Source organism: Crocuta crocuta, unplaced genomic scaffold, assembly GCF_008692635.1.
Source record: "Crocuta crocuta isolate KB4526 unplaced genomic scaffold, BGI_CrCroc_1.0 scaffold70, whole genome shotgun sequence".
NCBI classification, from domain to species: Eukaryota; Metazoa; Chordata; class Mammalia; order Carnivora; family Hyaenidae; genus Crocuta; species Crocuta crocuta.
Genome location: NW_027528417.1, coordinates 979,768 through 998,239, shown reverse-complemented (window position 1 = coordinate 998,239; position 18,472 = coordinate 979,768). Strand labels below are relative to the sequence as shown.

General features: G+C 50.2%; 1 protein-coding gene across 1 annotated transcript in view; it reads right to left on the bottom strand.

The window, feature by feature from the left end:
• Positions 1-18,472, bottom strand: part of TRANK1 (tetratricopeptide repeat and ankyrin repeat containing 1) — a 73,402-nt gene that overhangs the window by 29,342 nt on the left and 25,588 nt on the right. The window contains exons 9-12 of the mRNA XM_077754258.1: positions 13,146-13,307; positions 10,716-10,970; positions 8,837-9,013; positions 5,280-8,198 (exon numbers count right to left, since the gene is read on the bottom strand). Coding sequence (XP_077610384.1) covers positions 5,280-8,198; positions 8,837-9,013; positions 10,716-10,970; positions 13,146-13,307 — 3,513 coding nt within the window. The remainder of the gene's footprint in view (positions 1-5,279; positions 8,199-8,836; positions 9,014-10,715; positions 10,971-13,145; positions 13,308-18,472) is intronic.

The following is an 18,472-nucleotide window of genomic DNA, read 5'->3' as shown; positions in this document are numbered from 1 at the left end:
TGGGCTCTCATTCTCCACCTATGCTCAGATCAGAGAAAATGACCTCATAAAGAAAAGTCCAGGCAGAAATGTAATTGGAACAATTAGTGCTATTAGAATGCTAATAGAAGGGGCTGGTATACACGGCGAGGAAACAAAAATGACTCTGACCCTTGGAGCTTGGAGCACTGGAAATGTTGTCATGGTAACAGCAGTGTTGATGTTAGCTGGGGGCAGCAGCGAGGGCCTCCATCACCTTTCCACCACATTTACACCCAGAGACAGGAGGAAGCTGGAGAAAGGATTTTCCAGAGAGCTTTCTCCCTGGGACCCATTTCTCACTTAAGTTCCCATCTCATCTCATCTCATCTCATCTCATCTCATCTCATCTCATCCAGTCAGCTGGCTGAACACTACCACACAACAAACACCTTCATAAAATTATCTCATTTAATCCTCAGGATGGCCCAGTGGGATAGACCAGACCATCCCACCTTTACGAGCAGAGGCTCCAAGGTCCAAGAAGTTAGTAAACACCTCCAAGTGACAGGATTTGAAGCTGAATTGAACACAGATCATCTTGGGTCTCTCCACTGTTCACAGGGGCCGTGTGTCCTTTGCCTATCACCAGATAGAACATTATGTTCTTGGTGAAACACCATGAAATGGGCATACGTGTTGCAATTGCTATGACCAAATAATAAGGAGAAGTATTCCTATCCAATAGTAATGTCACTAGATGCATCAATGCGAGCTCGAGTGGAAACTACTGAGTCAAAGCAAATCAGCTGCTCCTGGGGCTCCCTCCCCCTTAAGAGCTAGTAAAGGCCAGAGGTCCACACTCGTGGGAGCACCAGAAAAGGGTGTGGAAGCATTCATTGCAGTGATAAATGGGAACCCGCTTAAATGGCCTTCTGGAGAAACTTAAACGAGCACACCCAAAGAATAAAAGAGGGTTCCATCACAAAAAGGAATGAAATCCTGATACATCCTACAGCACGGAGGACCCTTGAAAACAGGATGCCAATCCCTTCGCCAGGCAAAAAAGACCACACACTGTATGATCCCTATTACATCGAATGTCCAGAACAGGCAAATCCAGAGACAGAGAGTAGATGAGTGGGTTCCCAGAGGAGTCCGGTGAGGGTACGGGCAGTGACTGCTTGTGGTACGGTGTTTCTTTTTTAGGGTGATGACAATGTTCTGGAATTAGGTGTTGGTGATGGCTGTACAACCTTAAGTATATATTAAAACCACTAACTTGTATATTTTAAACAGGTGAATGTGGGAGCACCTGGGTGGCTCAGTCAGTTAAGCATGCGACTTCAACTCAGGTGGTGATCTCACAGTTCATGAGTTCGAGCCCCGCGTTGGGCTCTGTGCTGACAGCTCAGAGCCTGGAGCTGCTTCAGATTCTGTATCTCCCTCTCTCTCTGCTACCCCACTCATGCTCTGTCTCCCTCTCTCTCTCTCTCAAAAATAAATAAATGTTAACCAATTTTTAAATAAAAACAAACAGGTGAATGCAACACTATATGCACTTCAATTTTAAAAAAATTCTACAACATAAGGGAAAATATTCAGTAAACAGAGTATATATTTACTCTGTAATCAACAAACACATATACATGATAAATGCATGTAATGTATATAAAGAAAAAAGATCAAAAAGAAATAAAACAAAACATTAGCAGTGGGTGGCCCTACAGGTAGCGTAGCCTGTAATTTTTTTAAAACATTTTCTGTGTTTCACAAAGTCTCTAAAATCTGGTATATCTCCTCTGGGCTTTTTCTGGTTCTATACACAGAAACGTATCCACACAGTCTTCCCTCCATCCTGAGTGAGGAGGCGGAAGACGGGGCGTATGCAGTCGCTGTCCTGATGGGTGACTTAGCCAGAGTAAGCAGAGCTGGTCCCGGGCACAACTCCGCCTGCCAGGCTCTACCGTGCCAACGGCCACTCAGAGCAGTGGCCCTGAACCAGAGGGCCAATCAGAGTGAGGGGCTCACTCAACTACTCATGCCAGATCCTTCTACTGGCTCCAGCAAGAGAAAATGGGAGCCGTCGGAGCCACTCCCTGAGGACACAAAGAGTAAGTCACGTGTGTCAGTCTCCAGCCCACACACAGTGCTAGGCAGGGTAGGGGCTCAATAAATGACTCCTGAACGGCTGCAAGAGCGCCAGGGCTCTATTTCCTCTTAAGAGCACAAATTACCTTGTGCCAGCTCTTCCTACCCAGTCCAAGTCCCAGGGATAGCATCGTGGGAGAACGAGAAGTCGAACTGCTCAGACCCAGCCAGGTCCTGCAATTCACATACAACATCCGTGAGGACTTCCGGAGCCCTGGAAGATGGGGTGAGTTGTGTGGTGTCCCCTACACTCTGGGGGGCCACCTGCCTTCCGATCGTTTTCTGACTCTTCAGCTGAACAAATCTAATTTTACAGCGTGTGTGTGTGTGTGGGTGTGTGTGTGTGTGTGTGTGTATGTGAGAGAGAGAGAGAGAGAGGTAGAGAGAGAATGCATACGTGCATGTGTACATGTATATGTGGTATGTATTTTCTCATTCCACCAAACCATAGCCAACCTGAGATGCATCTAGAAAAAGAGTATCTATCAAATCCTACGAGAAACATCAGAACATGGGGCGCCTGGGTGGCTCAGTCGGTTAAGCATTCGACTTCAGCTCGGGTCATGATCTCGCAGTTCGTGGGTTCGAGTCCCGCATCGGGCTCTGTGCTGACAGCTCAGAGACTGGAGCCTGTTTCAGATTCTGTGTCTCCCTCTCTCTCTGACCCTCCCCTGCTCACGCTGTCTCTCTCTCTCTTTATCTCTCAGAAATAAATAAAACATTAAAAAAGAAGAACTTAAGTGGTGAAATATTAGAAATGTTCTCATTAACTTCAGAAAAAACAGGCATCTGTTATAAAGTCTCCAAAATCTAGTACCATCTTATTTGGACTCTAACAGATGCCTGTTAAAGCTACTATTTAAGGTCCTAACCAATGAGATAAAGCAGGAAAAAAGAATGATAAATATAGAAAAAAAGATAAAGACTGCCCTTATCTGCAGAAAAATGCCAAATCTAAAAGGTAGGATGTTCAGCAAGATTGTTAAATTAACCAGATCAACATATAAAACCCAACAGTGTTCCTCTATACCAGTAATAACTGATTAGAAATGAAAAATAAATAAATAAATAAATAAGAGGGAAAAGGGGGCAGTCGTGACAGTAACAAAAAGTATAAGATCCCTAGGATAAATCTAACGGCTGTGTAAAATATCTGGGGAAAATTATAAAATATTATTGAAGGCACTAAAAGAAGATCTGAATAGAGAAATATGCCAAGGTCATGGTTCAGAAATCTCAGTGATGTAAAGATGTGAATCCTTCCCAAAGAGCAGTAAGTTCAATGAAATGCCGATCAAAATTACAAAGAGTCAGAGACTCTGATAACTATGGAAATGTGATATCGTGATAATAGTACAAGACAGACAAATGAGACAAATCAGAGAAAACAGGGAGTCACAGATACAGGAGAAAAGCAGCCTTACAAATCAGAGGCTAAGATGGGCCAAAAGGTGAGTGGTGTCAGCACAACTGATTCTCCTTACGGAAAAAAGTAAAACTAGACCAGAGAAGCAGCGTTGGTCCATAAAGACAATGTCACACCACACATACGGTTTAGATTAAATTTAGTTAATTAAATTTACCCACATTTAAATACCTGCCTACAGGGGCGCCTGGGTGGTTCAGTCGGTTAAGCATCCGACTTGGGCTCAGGTCGTGATCTCCCAGATTGTGAGTTCGAGCCCCGCGTTGGGCTCTGTGCTGACAGCTCAGAGCCTGGAGCCTGCTTCGGATTCTGTGTCTCCCTCTCTGTCCCTCCCCTGCTCGTGCTCTGTCTCTCTCTCTCTCTCTCTCAAAAACAAATAAACATGAAATACCTGCTTACATGTAAAATGCAAATTTTAAAATCACTAGGAGATTATATAAGAGAATAACTTAAATACTCCAGATTAGAAGAATTTCTTAAGACAGAAAACAACAGATCATAAAAGAAAACACTCATAGGTTAAAACTTAAAGTATCTTCCTACAAAGAACACCATAAAGTAAAACCGCTTTCCCACAACAAAGTTAAAAAGACACGCCCCACAATTGGAGAAGGATCTGCAATTAACATAATCAACGACAAAAGATACGAAGGCAAAATTCATAGAGAACTCTGAACAAATCGGTAAGAAAAACAACTCATTAGAAAGGCAGGCAAAGGAGAGCGGACAATTCACAGAATACAGAATAGCCAGTAAACGCATGAAAAGGTGCCACGTCTCAGGAAAATGGAAATTCAAACCACACCAGAGGCCCCTTCACACCGACGCAAGAGCAAAGCAAGAGGCTGTAACAGATCCAGAGAGATCTGCTCAGGGAGGCTCACTCCGAGATTACAGGGCATAGTAAAACACTGCCACCAGCCTAATGCCCGTTACTGGAAACTGAGTCGCGGACGGTGCTATAGACATAAAACAGAATGTCGACGGGGGTTACAGACGCAGGGCTAGCTCCACATCACCAATACACAGAAATCTCAACACATCGCATGAAGCAAAAATACAAAGTGGCAGAAAGATGTGTCTGGCATGATGCCATTGGGTAAAGTTTCTAAGCGTGTCAAGTAACACACTATTGTTCGTGGACACACGCAGGACACGGGGTGAGCGGTTATAACCCATAAAGGATGGACTCTGGCACGGACATCATGTTGCTTAAGCCCTCTGTCCCCTGGTATTCTTTGAAAAATGGGACAGATGCCTACCTGGCAGGGTCTGTATGAGGGTCAAGTACAGGCCCTCTGTGCCAGCTGCCCGGCACCGTGCCTAAGGGGCACGCCTGAGGCTCAAGCGAGAAGCACCTGAATGTGCGCTATTTCCTATGCCTCCGAGCCCTCTAGGTTTGGCTTCTCCTTGAGGGCAAAGCCGCTTTGGGGCTTGAGGACTTGTCGCTGGCATATCGCTGTATATGGTGCCAGCACATTTCCCAAGTGTCTTAACAGACGTTCTCAAGCAGTTTCAATGTTTCCCTGTAACCTTTTCAGGTCATGGCGAAGCCCCTTAGAGGCAACTTCCACTCACACGCAGCTTGAATTACCAACCTAAGAACGAGTCGCAGCAGAAACCGTAGGATCTCTTAGTCACGGGTGCGTTTCCTCACCAACCCCACGACGCCCCCCTCACTTCAGCCACAAGAGCCTCACCAAAGCAGTGCACGGTCAGCGCCCAAGCACGCACCCCGACCTACCCGAATGGGACCTGTAATTCTGGTACAGCTGGTAGACCTTCCTGGGCTTCCGCACGGCACACTGCTTGTCCGCGGTGCTTTTGCTGGCGTAGTGGAACAGGGAGCGCAGGTCGCTGAAGCGGAAGGCCACCCCCTTCATGATGCTCTGGGCCGTGTCCCCCGTGAGGAACATGGCGTTGGGGTCATTGATGCATCTCATCAGCAGCGCCAGCTCGGCTTGAGTGAAGTCCTGAATCTCATCGCCGTAGAGTTCGTGGATGGACCACGGGAGAACCTCGAGCTTGGACAGCCTCCTGGACAGGTTGTACAGAACGTCTTCTTCATCGAAATAACCTTTCTGGGACCTGATCTGCTGGTACAGGCAGAAGAGACTGTAGATCTCGCTCCGGTCTTCCTTGAAATTGGGGGCCCGCTTCCTCCCTAATTTCTTATACGCTTCTTCCGTGAGCCTCCCCTGGGGGCAGCTGAGGGCCTCATAGGACCCCTTCAGGAAAGATTTGATTTCCTTCCATATCAGAATGGGATTGTAGGAGGTTTTCCCTTTGTTCATTTTGGGCCATATCTCATTGGCGAACACCTCAAACGTCACGTACACCCGGGGGTCTCTGTCACACGTACGCGCCTCTGCAGCTCTCTCCTCCTCGCCGTTGTCGCCGTCCCCCTCGGCTTCCTCTTCGTCTTCTTGCCAGTTGGGGATGGTCACCTCTTCCTGCGTGGACCACCCCTCGATGGTTCTTTTCAAGCTGCCGTCTTCGTTTCTCAGAAAAAACGGCGTGGGCAGAGACGCGTCCAGCAGGAGCAGCAGCTGCTTGGATGTGACGAACAGGGGGAAGTTCTCGTCCTTGAGGTCCTGGAGTTTGTAGGCGCCGGGCTCCGGCGGTCTGTAGTGGCCGGTGGCCTTGGTGGACTTGGAGAGCTCGACGAAATTCCGCTGCACCTCCTGGCACAGGACGTGATTCTTGGTCACGAAGATCTGACGCAAGTGCTCCAGCTGCTGGGGGTCCTCGGGCGGGTGCGCTTCTGCCCCCTGGCCGGGGCTCCCCGGCTCCCCACCGGGCCCCCCTGCACAGGCTTCGCCGTCCTGCTGCTCGTCTATGCTGTCCACGGTTTCCACCTCCGGGGAGCCTTCCTCCTCCTCCTCCTCCTCCTCCTCCTCCTCCTCCTCCCCCTCTTCCTCCGGCCCCGGCCCCTCCCTTCCGGGCTCTTCTTCCAGCCTCCTCTTCAGCCACATCTGTTTGGCCAGCAGCGGGCTTCCCGCCTGCCCAGCCCTTTCCCAGTAATTGTGGAATTTCCTCCACAGCCTGTACAGGCAGCAGGTGGTCTTCCCGGTGCCGCTGCGCCCAATGAGGATGATGGGCTCCAGCGGCCGGGGGTTGAGGTCGATCACGGCATACTCGAGTTCGCCCACCCGGAAGGGGTACTCCACCGTCGCTGTCGTGTCGTTGAGGATGTTGAAGGCCATGCTGGTGCTGAAGCTGTGGAACTTCATGATGTTATACTCTGTCTCCACCGCACTGGCGGGCGGGAAGTACTCCGGCTCCACGTGCTCCCGGCTCCTCTCGGCCTCCGTGTCCTCCACGTAGCAGCGGGGTATGCGCTTCACGACCTTCACGCTGGCCGACAGCTGGCCTTGGTGGATGCCCTTCAGCTTCTTCCGCAGGACGCAGGACTGGCCCCGGTTGTAGGCATTGCAGATGGCCCGGATGGAGTCTGTCAGTTTGCAGTGGTCCAGGACGATGTCCCAGATCCGGATGATTTCCGTGTAGACCCGGCCCGACTTCTCCGGGCAGTGGAGGCTCCGCTCGGCGGTGACGACCTTCTCTGGGTTCTCGCTGCATCGAGGAGAGAAGTCGATGGCCAGTTCCCACAGCATCCGGGCCCCCTTGTCCAGCTTGGCCTCGAAGAGCTGGATGCTTCCTTTCAGATGCTTCAGCCGCTTCTGCAGGCCCTGGGTCCACTCGCCGTTCCCCAGCTGCTGGATGGCGAGGATGACTTTCTTCTTCATGACCTTCGTCATCACCTTGCTGGCCAGCTTTTTCAGCGCTTCCGAAGTGCACTCGATCTCCCACGTCATGTTCTCGAAGTCCTGGAGGCAGGTCTCGATCTCCTGCGCGCTCCAGCTGCCCGGGTCCTCACCGCCCTCTCTCTCTCTGTGGCCGGTGGGAACGAGCTGCGAGGCCCCGGGGCCCGCCTGAGCACGTCCACCCCCGGCCTCAAGGACGGCGTGGTTGTTCCCATTGGAGTCCGAGCCCCGCGCCCCCAGGGCTCGCTGGAGCTCGTCCTTCTTTACTTCCATGCCGGCTCCTGCCTCCGGGGACTCCGGGTCGTGGGGACAGTCCTCCGGGAGGGGCGGACTCAGTTCCACCTGCTGGATTAAGCCTGTGAGGTCCTGCACCAGGCGCTCCCGCAGAGAGCAGGCCCTGCTGGCCCCAGGCTCCTGCCTCGTCGCCTGCGCCTCCGGGAGCGTCTCCCAGCTGTCGGGGACCGCGGCCCCTTCAGGCAGGGTCCTGGCAGTGAGGCTGCACGACAGCGACTTGGATGAGCCCTGGGACTTGAGCTGAGGCGGGTGACTGGGGGCAGCGGGCTTCAGGAGCCGCCCCGGGTGGGCGGCAGGATCCTGCCGGCCCCTTCGCCGGCTCTCCGTCTGAGCTTTCTTCCAGGCCAGGAGCAGCGCATCGTTCTTCTTAATCCTGTACAGCGCGTCTCTGCCTTCTTTGTTCTTCAGGTTGAGGTTGATGTCAAACTTCACCAGCAGGTCTATCAGCTTCTTCATGCGCTTCAGCATGCCCTTCTGGAAGACGATGTGCATCAGCGTGTTCCCGTTGCTGTCCTGGATGTTGGGGTTGAGGTAGCAAAACTGAGCGGGGTTGGACCAGAACAGGTCCAGCAGGTGGCTGAGGAAGCTAAAGCCGATGTCCGCTGCAAGACACAAAGGAACCCCTGTGAGCGCTGAGCCACTCTCCCCGGGGACCCAGCCAGGGCATCTCAGAACCCCGGACTTCCCCCAAGTACTTGACAACCCAGAAGTTCACAACCAAGGACCGTTTGCTCCCCGAGGGACATCTGGCCACGTCTGGAGACGCCTTGGCGGTTGTCACAGTTTGGGAGGTGCGATTGGCATTAACGGGCAGAGGCCCAGGATGCTGCTAAACATCCCACAATGCACGAGACAGCCCCACAGCAAGGAACCATCTAGTCCAAATGTCAACAGTGTCAAGGCTGACAGGCTCTAAAATAGCTTCATAGTATTCCTGACGTAATACTTACGTCAGGGCCCCTGAAAATGGTGCAAGTTAACTAGGAAGTATTTGGTGGCCACGGACAGCCAGCCTCAGAGCCCTCCTCAGTCAGCCCGCCCCGACCACTCGCCATGACGGCTGCCCCTTCTCATCAAGCCATGGCTGAGGGGCCAGGAGACAAGTGGGCCTGACCAAGAAATGGGCCTTCTTCAGAGCGTCGGTGTTCCCACTCAGAAAGACGAAAAAGCATATGCAGCATCGGTACTAATGTCCAGCTGCCTCTTCAAGGAAAAGACTGCTTAAAAAATAACAGCCTACCTTTGATATCTAAGAAGATGCGGAGTGCTGCGTGCAGGGGGGTGTCACCTTCCGTGAGGGTAATACTGTGGGGGTCCGCGCCCTTGGTCAAGAGAAGAAAAGCCAGCTCGAAGTCCTCATGTTTCAGGCACAGGCCAAGCGGCGTCTGCTGGCCGTCCTGGAGACCGTCGGGCAAGGCTGAGGAGGCAGAGGAGAGGGGCGCCCGTGAGCTACATCCCTGTGACAGGGTGCAGCCTGGCTCACCTGCGGAGGGGACTCCTTCTACCATTTTCTCCAAGAGCTGATGCTGACCCGACTTCTCAGCCCCTCTTCCCACCATCCGTTCTGGGAGGCGAAGGCTTCCCAGAGTCCTCAGGGTGAAAGCCGAACTCGTCAGGAATCTGGTGCGTGGGCTGTGCCGCCCCCCACTCCTCTGCTCCCCCTCGCGCCCCCCAGACCCCACCTTCAGTACTGCCGGGAGTGGGGACGGGCCCGTGAACAACGAAATCCCGGTGCCTGCCTGACACCCTAGGTAGGTGTCAGTAGGTGGTCAGGACACGAGCGTGGCTTCTGACATCCTTGCTTCTACCAAGTTTCTTCCCGAGGATGCCCTTCTACCCTCATATGTCATCTTCCACCCCCAGCATCGGCTTCCTGTTAGCTCGGTCCACACCCCCTCTGCACCACAGGCTCCCCGACCTCCACCCTTACAATCTGCCCCCAGCAGCCACACGTTGACTCTGTCCTTGGTCCCGAGCAACTGATTCCAGAGAGGTGCTTCCCAAGTGCTTGCTGACTCGGGAACAAAGGAGAAATTGCACGACGGCTGGTTTCCAGGCAAAGGTAATAACACTCCGCTCAGAAGAATGGATTTCAAAAAACAAAGCACAGGAGGCATTGCATCTACCTCCTGGAACGTGTGGGTCCAGTCCACACCCGAAGCCTTTGCACGGCCCTCTGAGAGCTGACAGCCAAGGACCAGTAAAGGCCCTGCCCCCTCAAAGAGCCAAGCAAGCTGAAGACCACGCAGCCACGGGGCTCTTCCAAGAACCTGCGTGCGTGAATTCATTCAACATTCAAACATCCCTAAGGAACGGGGACTGTTAGCATTCTCATTTTACAAACAAGGACGCAGAGGCAGAGNCTCAGTTGGTTGAGCGTCCAACTTCAGCTCAGGTCATGATCTTGCAGTTCATGAGTTCGAGCCCCATGTCCGACTCTGCTGACAGCTCGGAGCCGGGAGCTGCTTCGGATTCTGTGTCCTCCTCTCTCTCTGCCCCTTCCCCTGCCTGTATGCGCTCGCTCTCTCTCTCCCTCTCTCTCTCTCTCCAAAGTAAATAAATAAACTTGAAAGAAAGAAAGAGTGGGGGCGGGGGAAGAGAGGAAGGTAGGAGACAAACTCAACAGCATACTCCGGACGTACACGGAGCCAAGTGGGACTGTGCTGATTATGGCAGGAGATGTTTCCACCCACCAATTATCTGGCCGTTTCTTTAAAAACAAGCACCAAATCCCAATGCACTGATGAGAAAAGAATGTCAAAGAGTTTGACGGGGATGCACAGAGCATCCTGAGTGGAGGGCTGAGTGGAGGGAAGAGTCCAGCCGGCCGTCGGAAGGAAAAGACCGCTGGTGGGCTACACCCAGGGCCAAGGGCTCCCTCCGCACACAAGGCAGAAGACAACAGAGGTAAGAGGAATTTACAAAAGCGCAGAGTTCCTACGGGCCAGCACCCACTGCCAGGGCATTAACTCGGTCCCTGTGGCAAAATGAGAAGCTCCCCGAGAAGAGAATGGGGCAAAATTCAGGGGAATCTCCAACGTCAAGTGAAAGCCTCACGGCCAGCGGTGGCTTGCCACCCTAGGGGCCACGTCTCCAGCGCTCATCACGGGCCGTCTCACCTCCTCTGTCGATGAGGCAGCCCAGGAGCTGCATCCTCCGAGGGTCCCAAGCGCTGAGGCGGGGGATGACGGTGCAGAGGTCAAGACTGGAGAAGCTGCAGCCCTTGATGAGGGAGTCTCCGAGGGGCGGCTCCCCACTTACTTTGCGGGTCAGCAACAGAAGCACTTCGGGCCATTTCTGTTTCTCCAGCAAAAACTTGATGAAGGTGTTGGCGCAGTCACGGTTAATCTCACAGACCAGGTCAGGAGGGATTTCTTTCAAAAATAAGAACACACCACACGCCCAAAAAAAAAGGGTTTGTATGATTTCTGTCCCCAAAGACCAACCACCCCACGCATGTAGGCATAGTTAACATAAATTACTAGTCAGTATTTTGAAGCGCTGGGGAAAATAGAAGCAAGTCATTACTCTGAGCACATGACTCAACCCCTCATGAGCATCAGTATAAGCACCAGCCACGTGACCTGGTTGGGAGGGTTAGAGATTCTCGAAGGAGAGTAGAGCCTGGCCCAGGAGGAGGGCAGAAAGAGGACTGTGCCTTGGAAGAATACGTGAGTCAGGGCACGCTTCAGAGATTAGAAGGGCAAGAGCCCGGCTTACGTTTTGCAGAATATTAAGAGTGTGTTCTGCTTAAGGAAGACTGAAATACAACGAGACACTACAGAATAATTACAATCTCAAGAGTTGCTGGATAGGAGTGAGAGGATGGTTTTAACCCTCAGTTCTTAATTTCCTACCACGAGATGCTAAGTATTTCCATCTGATCTCTGATGCATGGAGACAAAATAATGGTCATCCCAGTTCACGACGCTGGTATAGCCTAGGGATGGAAAACTTCTCAAAGAGGTCCTCAGTGAGTAAATTGCCAGGTTTAGCAAATAAAAACAGAGGATGCCAGTTAAATTTGCATTGCAAGTGAACACCACTTGAAATATTCCACGTACTATATTTGGACATACTTAAGGTATATTCGTTGTTTATCTAAAATTAGAATTCAACTGGCCTTTTGCAGTTTGCCTGGCAATCCTAGCAGTAAGGAAGCAGGGAAGAAGAGAAGAAGAGAAGAAATCAAGAGCAATAAGGGCAATTTAATTTGCATTGGCTAGTTTTTGCTTCCCACCTTTCCCTAAGGCTTCTAAAATGAATATTCACCTTAGTATTGAAAATAGTCACTTGAGAACAAGAAAAACAATTCTGCAGGACCCTGGAGTACAACTCCGTCCATCATCTCAGCTGGTTACTACCCTAGCTAATGCAGGGTTGAGGAAACGGAAGCTTGTGAGGCTAAATAATTAGCCCAAGGCCCAATTACAGATCTGGTAAGTGGTAGAGTTAAGACCCAAATGCAAAACTCCCAGCCTTAATTGCAAAGGTCTGCTGCATACCTTGAAGAGCCTATTCATTCCACAGGCCACCCCTTCCTGCATTCTCTGGAAAATTAAGAAATCTCAGCCCTTTGGATGGCCCGAGTGAATGCGTTACAGCCCATACCGACCGCCAATTTTAAAAGGACTAAATTTCACCTACTTAGGGTTTCTAGAATCTTCCCTAGTTGTCTAAAATGTGTCTCTGAAGTTCTTTTCTGGAACTCCCCTGATTTTCCCCTAATGAAAAAATTTACATCCAATTCTATAATAATTTATATACCAATATCAGCCACCATCTACAGAAGAGAGAAACATATCACCTGTGGTATTTAAAAAAGGGTCATATATGCAAAAATAATTGTTGCAGGAAACATGATAAACCAGAAACAGAGGCTGATGCTGGGAATGGGATTTAGGAGCCGAAGTTCAGGGTGGATGATTGAGACTTTCCACCGAATAATGTCCTGCGCTGTTTGAAGGTTTTACATGTAGTTCATCACTTTTATTTTTTTTAATTAATTTTTTAAAATGTTTTATTTATTTCTAGGAGAGAGAGAGAGAGAGACAGCGTGAGCAGGGGAGGGTCAGAGAGAGAGGGAGTCACAGACTGAAACAGGCTCCAGGCTCTGAGCTGGCAGTCAGCACAGAGCCCGACGCAGGGCTCGAACCCACGAACCGCGAGATCATGACCTAAGCGAAAGTCGGACGCTTAACCGACTAAGCCACCCAGGTGCCCCATTTTTAATTAATTCTTTAAGGATACTAGAAAAGAGGGGCCACCTGGGTGGCTCAATCAGTTATGCATCCGACTTCGGCTCAGGGCATGATCTCATGGCTCGTGGGCTCGAGTCCCGTGTCGGGCTCTGTGCTGACAGCTCAGAGCCTGGAGCCTGTTTCAGATTCTGTGTCTCCCTCTCTCTCTCTGCCCCTCCCCCACTCACGCTCTGTCTCAGTCTCTCAAAAATAAATAAACATTAAAAAAAACCTTTTTTAAGATATTAGAAACGAGTTTTGGTGAGCATGAATCACCTTGGCACAACCGAATGTTGAGAGCAAACTTACCTTGCAGAGAAGAAAGGAGGCGCAGGAACCTTTGAACTACTTCTTGCTTCAGAAAGTTTTTAGGCAGCAGCTGGTTTCCGGAGTTCATGTACTTCACCAGGTGCTCGGTGGCCTTCCGGAAAATGTCGGTCTCACTAGCAGGCCCCTCACGATTGTTCGGTCCTGCAAAACCAGCAGACGGTGCTTCTGAATCGAGGGACCACAGCTGTGGGAGGCTGCGAAAGCTACCCCCGATCTCCTCCACCGCTCCGTGTGTGCACTCGCTTTGCCAAGTGACTTCGCATCGCCCTTCCATCAAGAGGTGGAGCCTTTTCTCCTCCCCGCCCTGGCTTCTGGCCTGGCTTCTGGACTTCTAGAACGCAGTGGGTGTGCTTTTGATGCTCGTTCTGAGGTGGGGCCTCAAGAGGCCTGGCTTAGTTCTGTTCGCTCTCTTGAGAACCAGGCCTCTGCCCCGAGGACAAGGTCCAGTCTCATCTTCGGGAGGACAAGAGACGGCACAGAACAGAGAGGAATCGGTCCTGCTGTCCACACTGAGGCTCCGTAAGTGTGAAGGGGCCTGGCCAACATCAGCAAGGCCACAGACACTCGGAGGAATTCAGTTAAAGCTACGAGAACAACCGAGCCTAAACTACTGACTTGCAGGACCATGAGCGAAATAAGTGCTTGTTGCTTCAAGGGACTAAACACGGGGAGCGATTTGTTACACGGCAGCAGATAACTGACACACTGGTTCAGGGAAGTAAGACAGCAGGAGGGGGGCTTAGCGCTACAGCAACATCCAACCACACGCCGGCCGCCCATGTGTCTTACTGGCAGGCGGAAAGCCAAGAGGAAGGAGCCACCTCTCTGGCCAAAGAATGGAAGAACACACCCCCGTGGTTTCATTTCCTTGAGGAAGTCATCATGCTCAGAAGACGTCCATGGACAGAATGCTGCAAAGGGCAAATGCTTAATGTGGCATCAGCTGATGCACTCAGAAAGCACTCCGGCTTACAACAGCATCTTACAGAGCACAAAGGACGTGTGTGTTCGCCCCCAACGGAACAGGCCTGACCCACCGCGTCAAGCGCCATCACGTTGTGCAGAGATGAACGCACGTGCAGTGCCCTGTTCTAACAGAGCAGCGGTGCTTTAAAAGAGACAAACTATTTGAAAATGAGAAAAAAGGAAAAAAAGGCATCGTCTGGTCATCAGCTTCCCCAGCAACAGGCCCTGAGCCAAGTATCTGCGTGCAAGTCGTTCATGACGGAGGTGACCAGTGCAGGAACGGGGGGAGCAGATGACGGGTCGGGGGGCAGCCAGGGGGCTTGGCTGGTTCCACGGGGGTGCTCCAGGGTGGAGCCCCACAGGAGGTAAATCCCCAGGCACTCCATAGGCTGGTCTCCACAGGCTGGCCTGAGAGCAAGCCCTGGGCGCCGCCTTCCCAAACTGAGGGCACAGCATGTCAGGGAGCACACGACAACGGTGGAAGGGACCCAGGGGATCCCCTGCGGTTCCCACACTCCCTGCTGTGCCTCCTGATACACATCTGGGTCACCTTTCAACACATCAAGTCAGAGCACCAGAAACACACACACGCGCGCGCACACACACACACACACACACACAATGATATCAAGGACAAATGCTCTTTGACCTCCAGGTGCCAGAGAGAAGCAAGACCCACTTAGCACCATCCTCCGGAGAAAAAGGAAACCGCCTGACAAAGGAAAGCCTTCGTCACCTCAGCCAGAAGCCCCAGAAACGTGTGGTGTGACAGTNCACTCCCTGCTGTGCCTCCTGATACACACCTGGGTCACCTTTCAACACATCAAGTCAGAGCACCAGAAACACACACACGCGCGCGCGCGCACACACACACACACACACACAATGATATCAGGGACAAATGCCCTTTGACCTCCAGGTGCCAGAGAGAAGCAAGACCCACTTAGCACCATCCTCCGGAGAAAAAGGAAACCGCCTGACAAAGGAAAGCCTTCGTCACCTCAGCCAGAAGCCCCAGAAACGTGTGTGTGGTGTGACAGTGGCCGACTGGCAGCCCCAGACTCAGCCCTCCCAACTTCATCCTAAAATACCACTGAACACACAGAAAACAGTGAAAGCTCAGAGTACAGAGCAAACAGGACCCTCAGAAAAGGAGCAACTCCCATCACCCTCATGTGGCCAGCCTCATGCCATTAAAAGCTGTTCTAGAATATCACTCTTCCACTAGGGAAATTAGTATAAAAGTCACTTGAAACTGAGCAGAAATAGACTCTGCTTGACAATACAATCAGATGCAGTTGTCTAATAAACTCACGGTTGTGTGGTTCAGAATAGTTAAGCCATGGGTCAGAGAAAATTCCACATGTCGGGAAAGAAAGCGGAGAATGATATCAACAATGTAAAGTTGCATAAAAGGGGGCGCCTGGGTGGTTCAGTCGACTAAGCATCGGACTCTTGGTTTCACTCAGGTCAGGATCTCGGGGTTCGTGAGTTTGAGCCCCACATCTGGCTCCGGGCTGACCGTGCAGAACCTGCTTGGGATTCTCTCTCCGCGTCTCCGTCAGCTCGTGCTCTCTCTTTCTCTCTCTCTCTCAAAAATAAATAGATAACTTTAAAAAAATTATAAAAGACTCATAAAAGGAAAGGAGCTAACACACTGATGATGGTGTGGGTAGATGTGGGTGACTTGCTTATAACTCTGAATCTGTTTTGTTCTAAATTTTTTATAAGCTAAATAAGAGACAAAAGAAACATCAGAATATGTTGCTTACACATTATAATCACAGGCTGTTTTTAAAGATGATTATGTAAGTGATGAATAACACAACAAAAAGACTGGACAAAATATGCCAAAGAATAATTACAATAAATTTTTGTTTTTACGTAAGACTGTGCTTTTACAAATTTTCTACAATGACCGTATTTACTAGACATATATAAGCAGATTTAAAATTAAAAGTTAAAACGGAAAGAGATCTTCCCAAGTTGCATTAGTGCTCAGAAGTGTTAGAACATAGAAATAAGTCATTTCAAAAGGAGATTTCGTTTTTGCCTGAAATTCTTCTTTCAAGCTAAAAAAGGCAAAGCCGGTTAAATTTTAGTACACACATTTGATCAATTTAAATGTATGTATTCATTTCACTTTTATAAAAGAAAAGAAAAATGTATAACATTAAAAGCATGGAATAAGACTAAATGGCCAAATCACAAATATATTCATGGGGGGGGGGCGAGTTTCTGGAAAATTAGTATTTTCTTGTTTTCCTTTTTTATATTTTATAAAAATTTTTAAAAGAATACATTGCTTTTTTAATAAGGAAAAAGTAAACACCTTTTAGGTCGATTCCAGACGCCTGTATTTATCGAAAACAGGGCACCATCCTGGTGCTGAGGGTCCTAAGGGTGCAAACCAGGGCCTCTGAGTCCCCAGTTGCATCTATAGGGGAAACTGACACAGAGAGAAGGTTCCAGTGTCGTCTGAGTGCTGTGCCTGAGGTGCCTGCCTGATCACACAGCGGAAAGCAGCTGGCTCCCACTGGAGCCCCACAGGGAAGGCCTCAGAGTTCTGGAATGGTCCTCACTCTAAGTGAATCTGTCCAAGCTGAGGAAAACGGGGGCTCGGATCCTGAGGAGCAACAGCGGCCAGAGCGGCGGGCCTGCTGCCCCCTGGTGGCGGCCGTGAGAGAGACAGGGAAAGGCCGTTCGAGCTTCCCTTTCCAGGGTTCCAGCGACCAGCCGTCAACCACAGTCCAGAAGCACGTGATCCTCCTCCTGACAAATCGTCAGGCGGTCAGTAGTGGCCGAATGCTCTGTCGCAGTGCCCACGTCACACTAATGTCACCTCATCAGGCAGGCATGCCGTCATCGCGCGTCATCACAGCAGGGGTGAGTACAGTACAGATCAGGTGTTTGGAGAGAGCGAGAGAGACCACCTTCGTCTAACTCATACTACAGTGTAGATTGTTGTAATTGTTCTATTTGATTATGAGTTTAATGTTTTTCATCTCCTGCTGTGCCCAATCTATAAACTAAACTTTATTGTAGGGATGTACGAATAGGAAAAACATAGTACATCTGGGTTCAGGACTACCCACGGTTTGGGGCATCCACCGGAGTCCCAGAACATGCAGATGGGGCAGGGGGAGGCTCTGTACACAATCCTGACTGCTTAGGACTGAAGGCTTGCTCCTCCACGTGGGCTCTGGCTCCACAGCCCACCCCCCCCATCTTTTGTAAGAACCACAACATCTCAGGTCCTGCCCAGAACCTGCAGAATCAAAATCTGCATTTTAACAGCCTCCCAAATGGTCCCGTTAACATCAGGAAGCTCCGGTTTCTCCAGGAAGACCCTTTATTTGTGACCCAGGTGCAAAAGCCATCCTCTCCAAAGACACTGCCACCATACTCATCAAAACGGGGCACAGAGACTCCAGGATGAGCCAAGGGTGAGAACATCTTTTACCCTACTGTGTGGTTAGAATATTGTTCGTCCGGGTGCGAAAAAAGCCAGTGTCTTGAAGGTACTTTACTTGGGACCACAAATGTAAAAACCCAAAGCATTAAGTGTGTGGACTCAGGTCAGAAGCGAGGGTCCCCAAGTCCCTAGCAGGCACTCTTCCCAAAGATGCGTTTCCATCAAGCCCATTAACGTATGAGGATGGGGAGGGACTAAGTCCATAATATCCTCATTTTTATGACTGGAGAGCTACCTCTGTGCCCATGGCCTTGAGCCCTCCCTCGATCTGTCTTCTCAACCACTACACTGGTTAGAAAGACCAGGCTGGGGCTAAAGTCTGAAACTACACTGTCCACTACAATGGCCGCTAACTTGAGTAAAATTAAAATGAGTTAAATAAAATTAAATTTTCAGTTCTTCTGTCGCATGAGTCACACACGTTTCAACGCTTCAATAGCCATGTGGGACCAGAGGCCATCATATGAGACAGGGCAGATACAGAGCCCTTACATCACTATGGAAAATTATATTGCATGGTACTCCTCTAAAAAGATTCCCCGACCCCACCTTAGATTTTGCAGTTTGTACAAATGGCAGGATCTTAGAAATGACCACTCTATACAGACATATTGATGCACAAACATTGAAACAATGTTCAATATGGACATCTTACTCCAACAACTTATGTACAAGGCTCCACGTTGGGAGTCTGGGAAATACACTACCGTAAGACTCCGACTCGCTAGCTTGTCGTAATGTCATCCTCCTCTTCCCCAGTTTCTATCAGTTTCTTTTGCTTTTTTTGACTTAGTGTTTCCCTATAGTCTTTGGATATTTTTCTACATGGCAAGAAAGAAATCGTGGTTGATGGTCTGGAAAACTT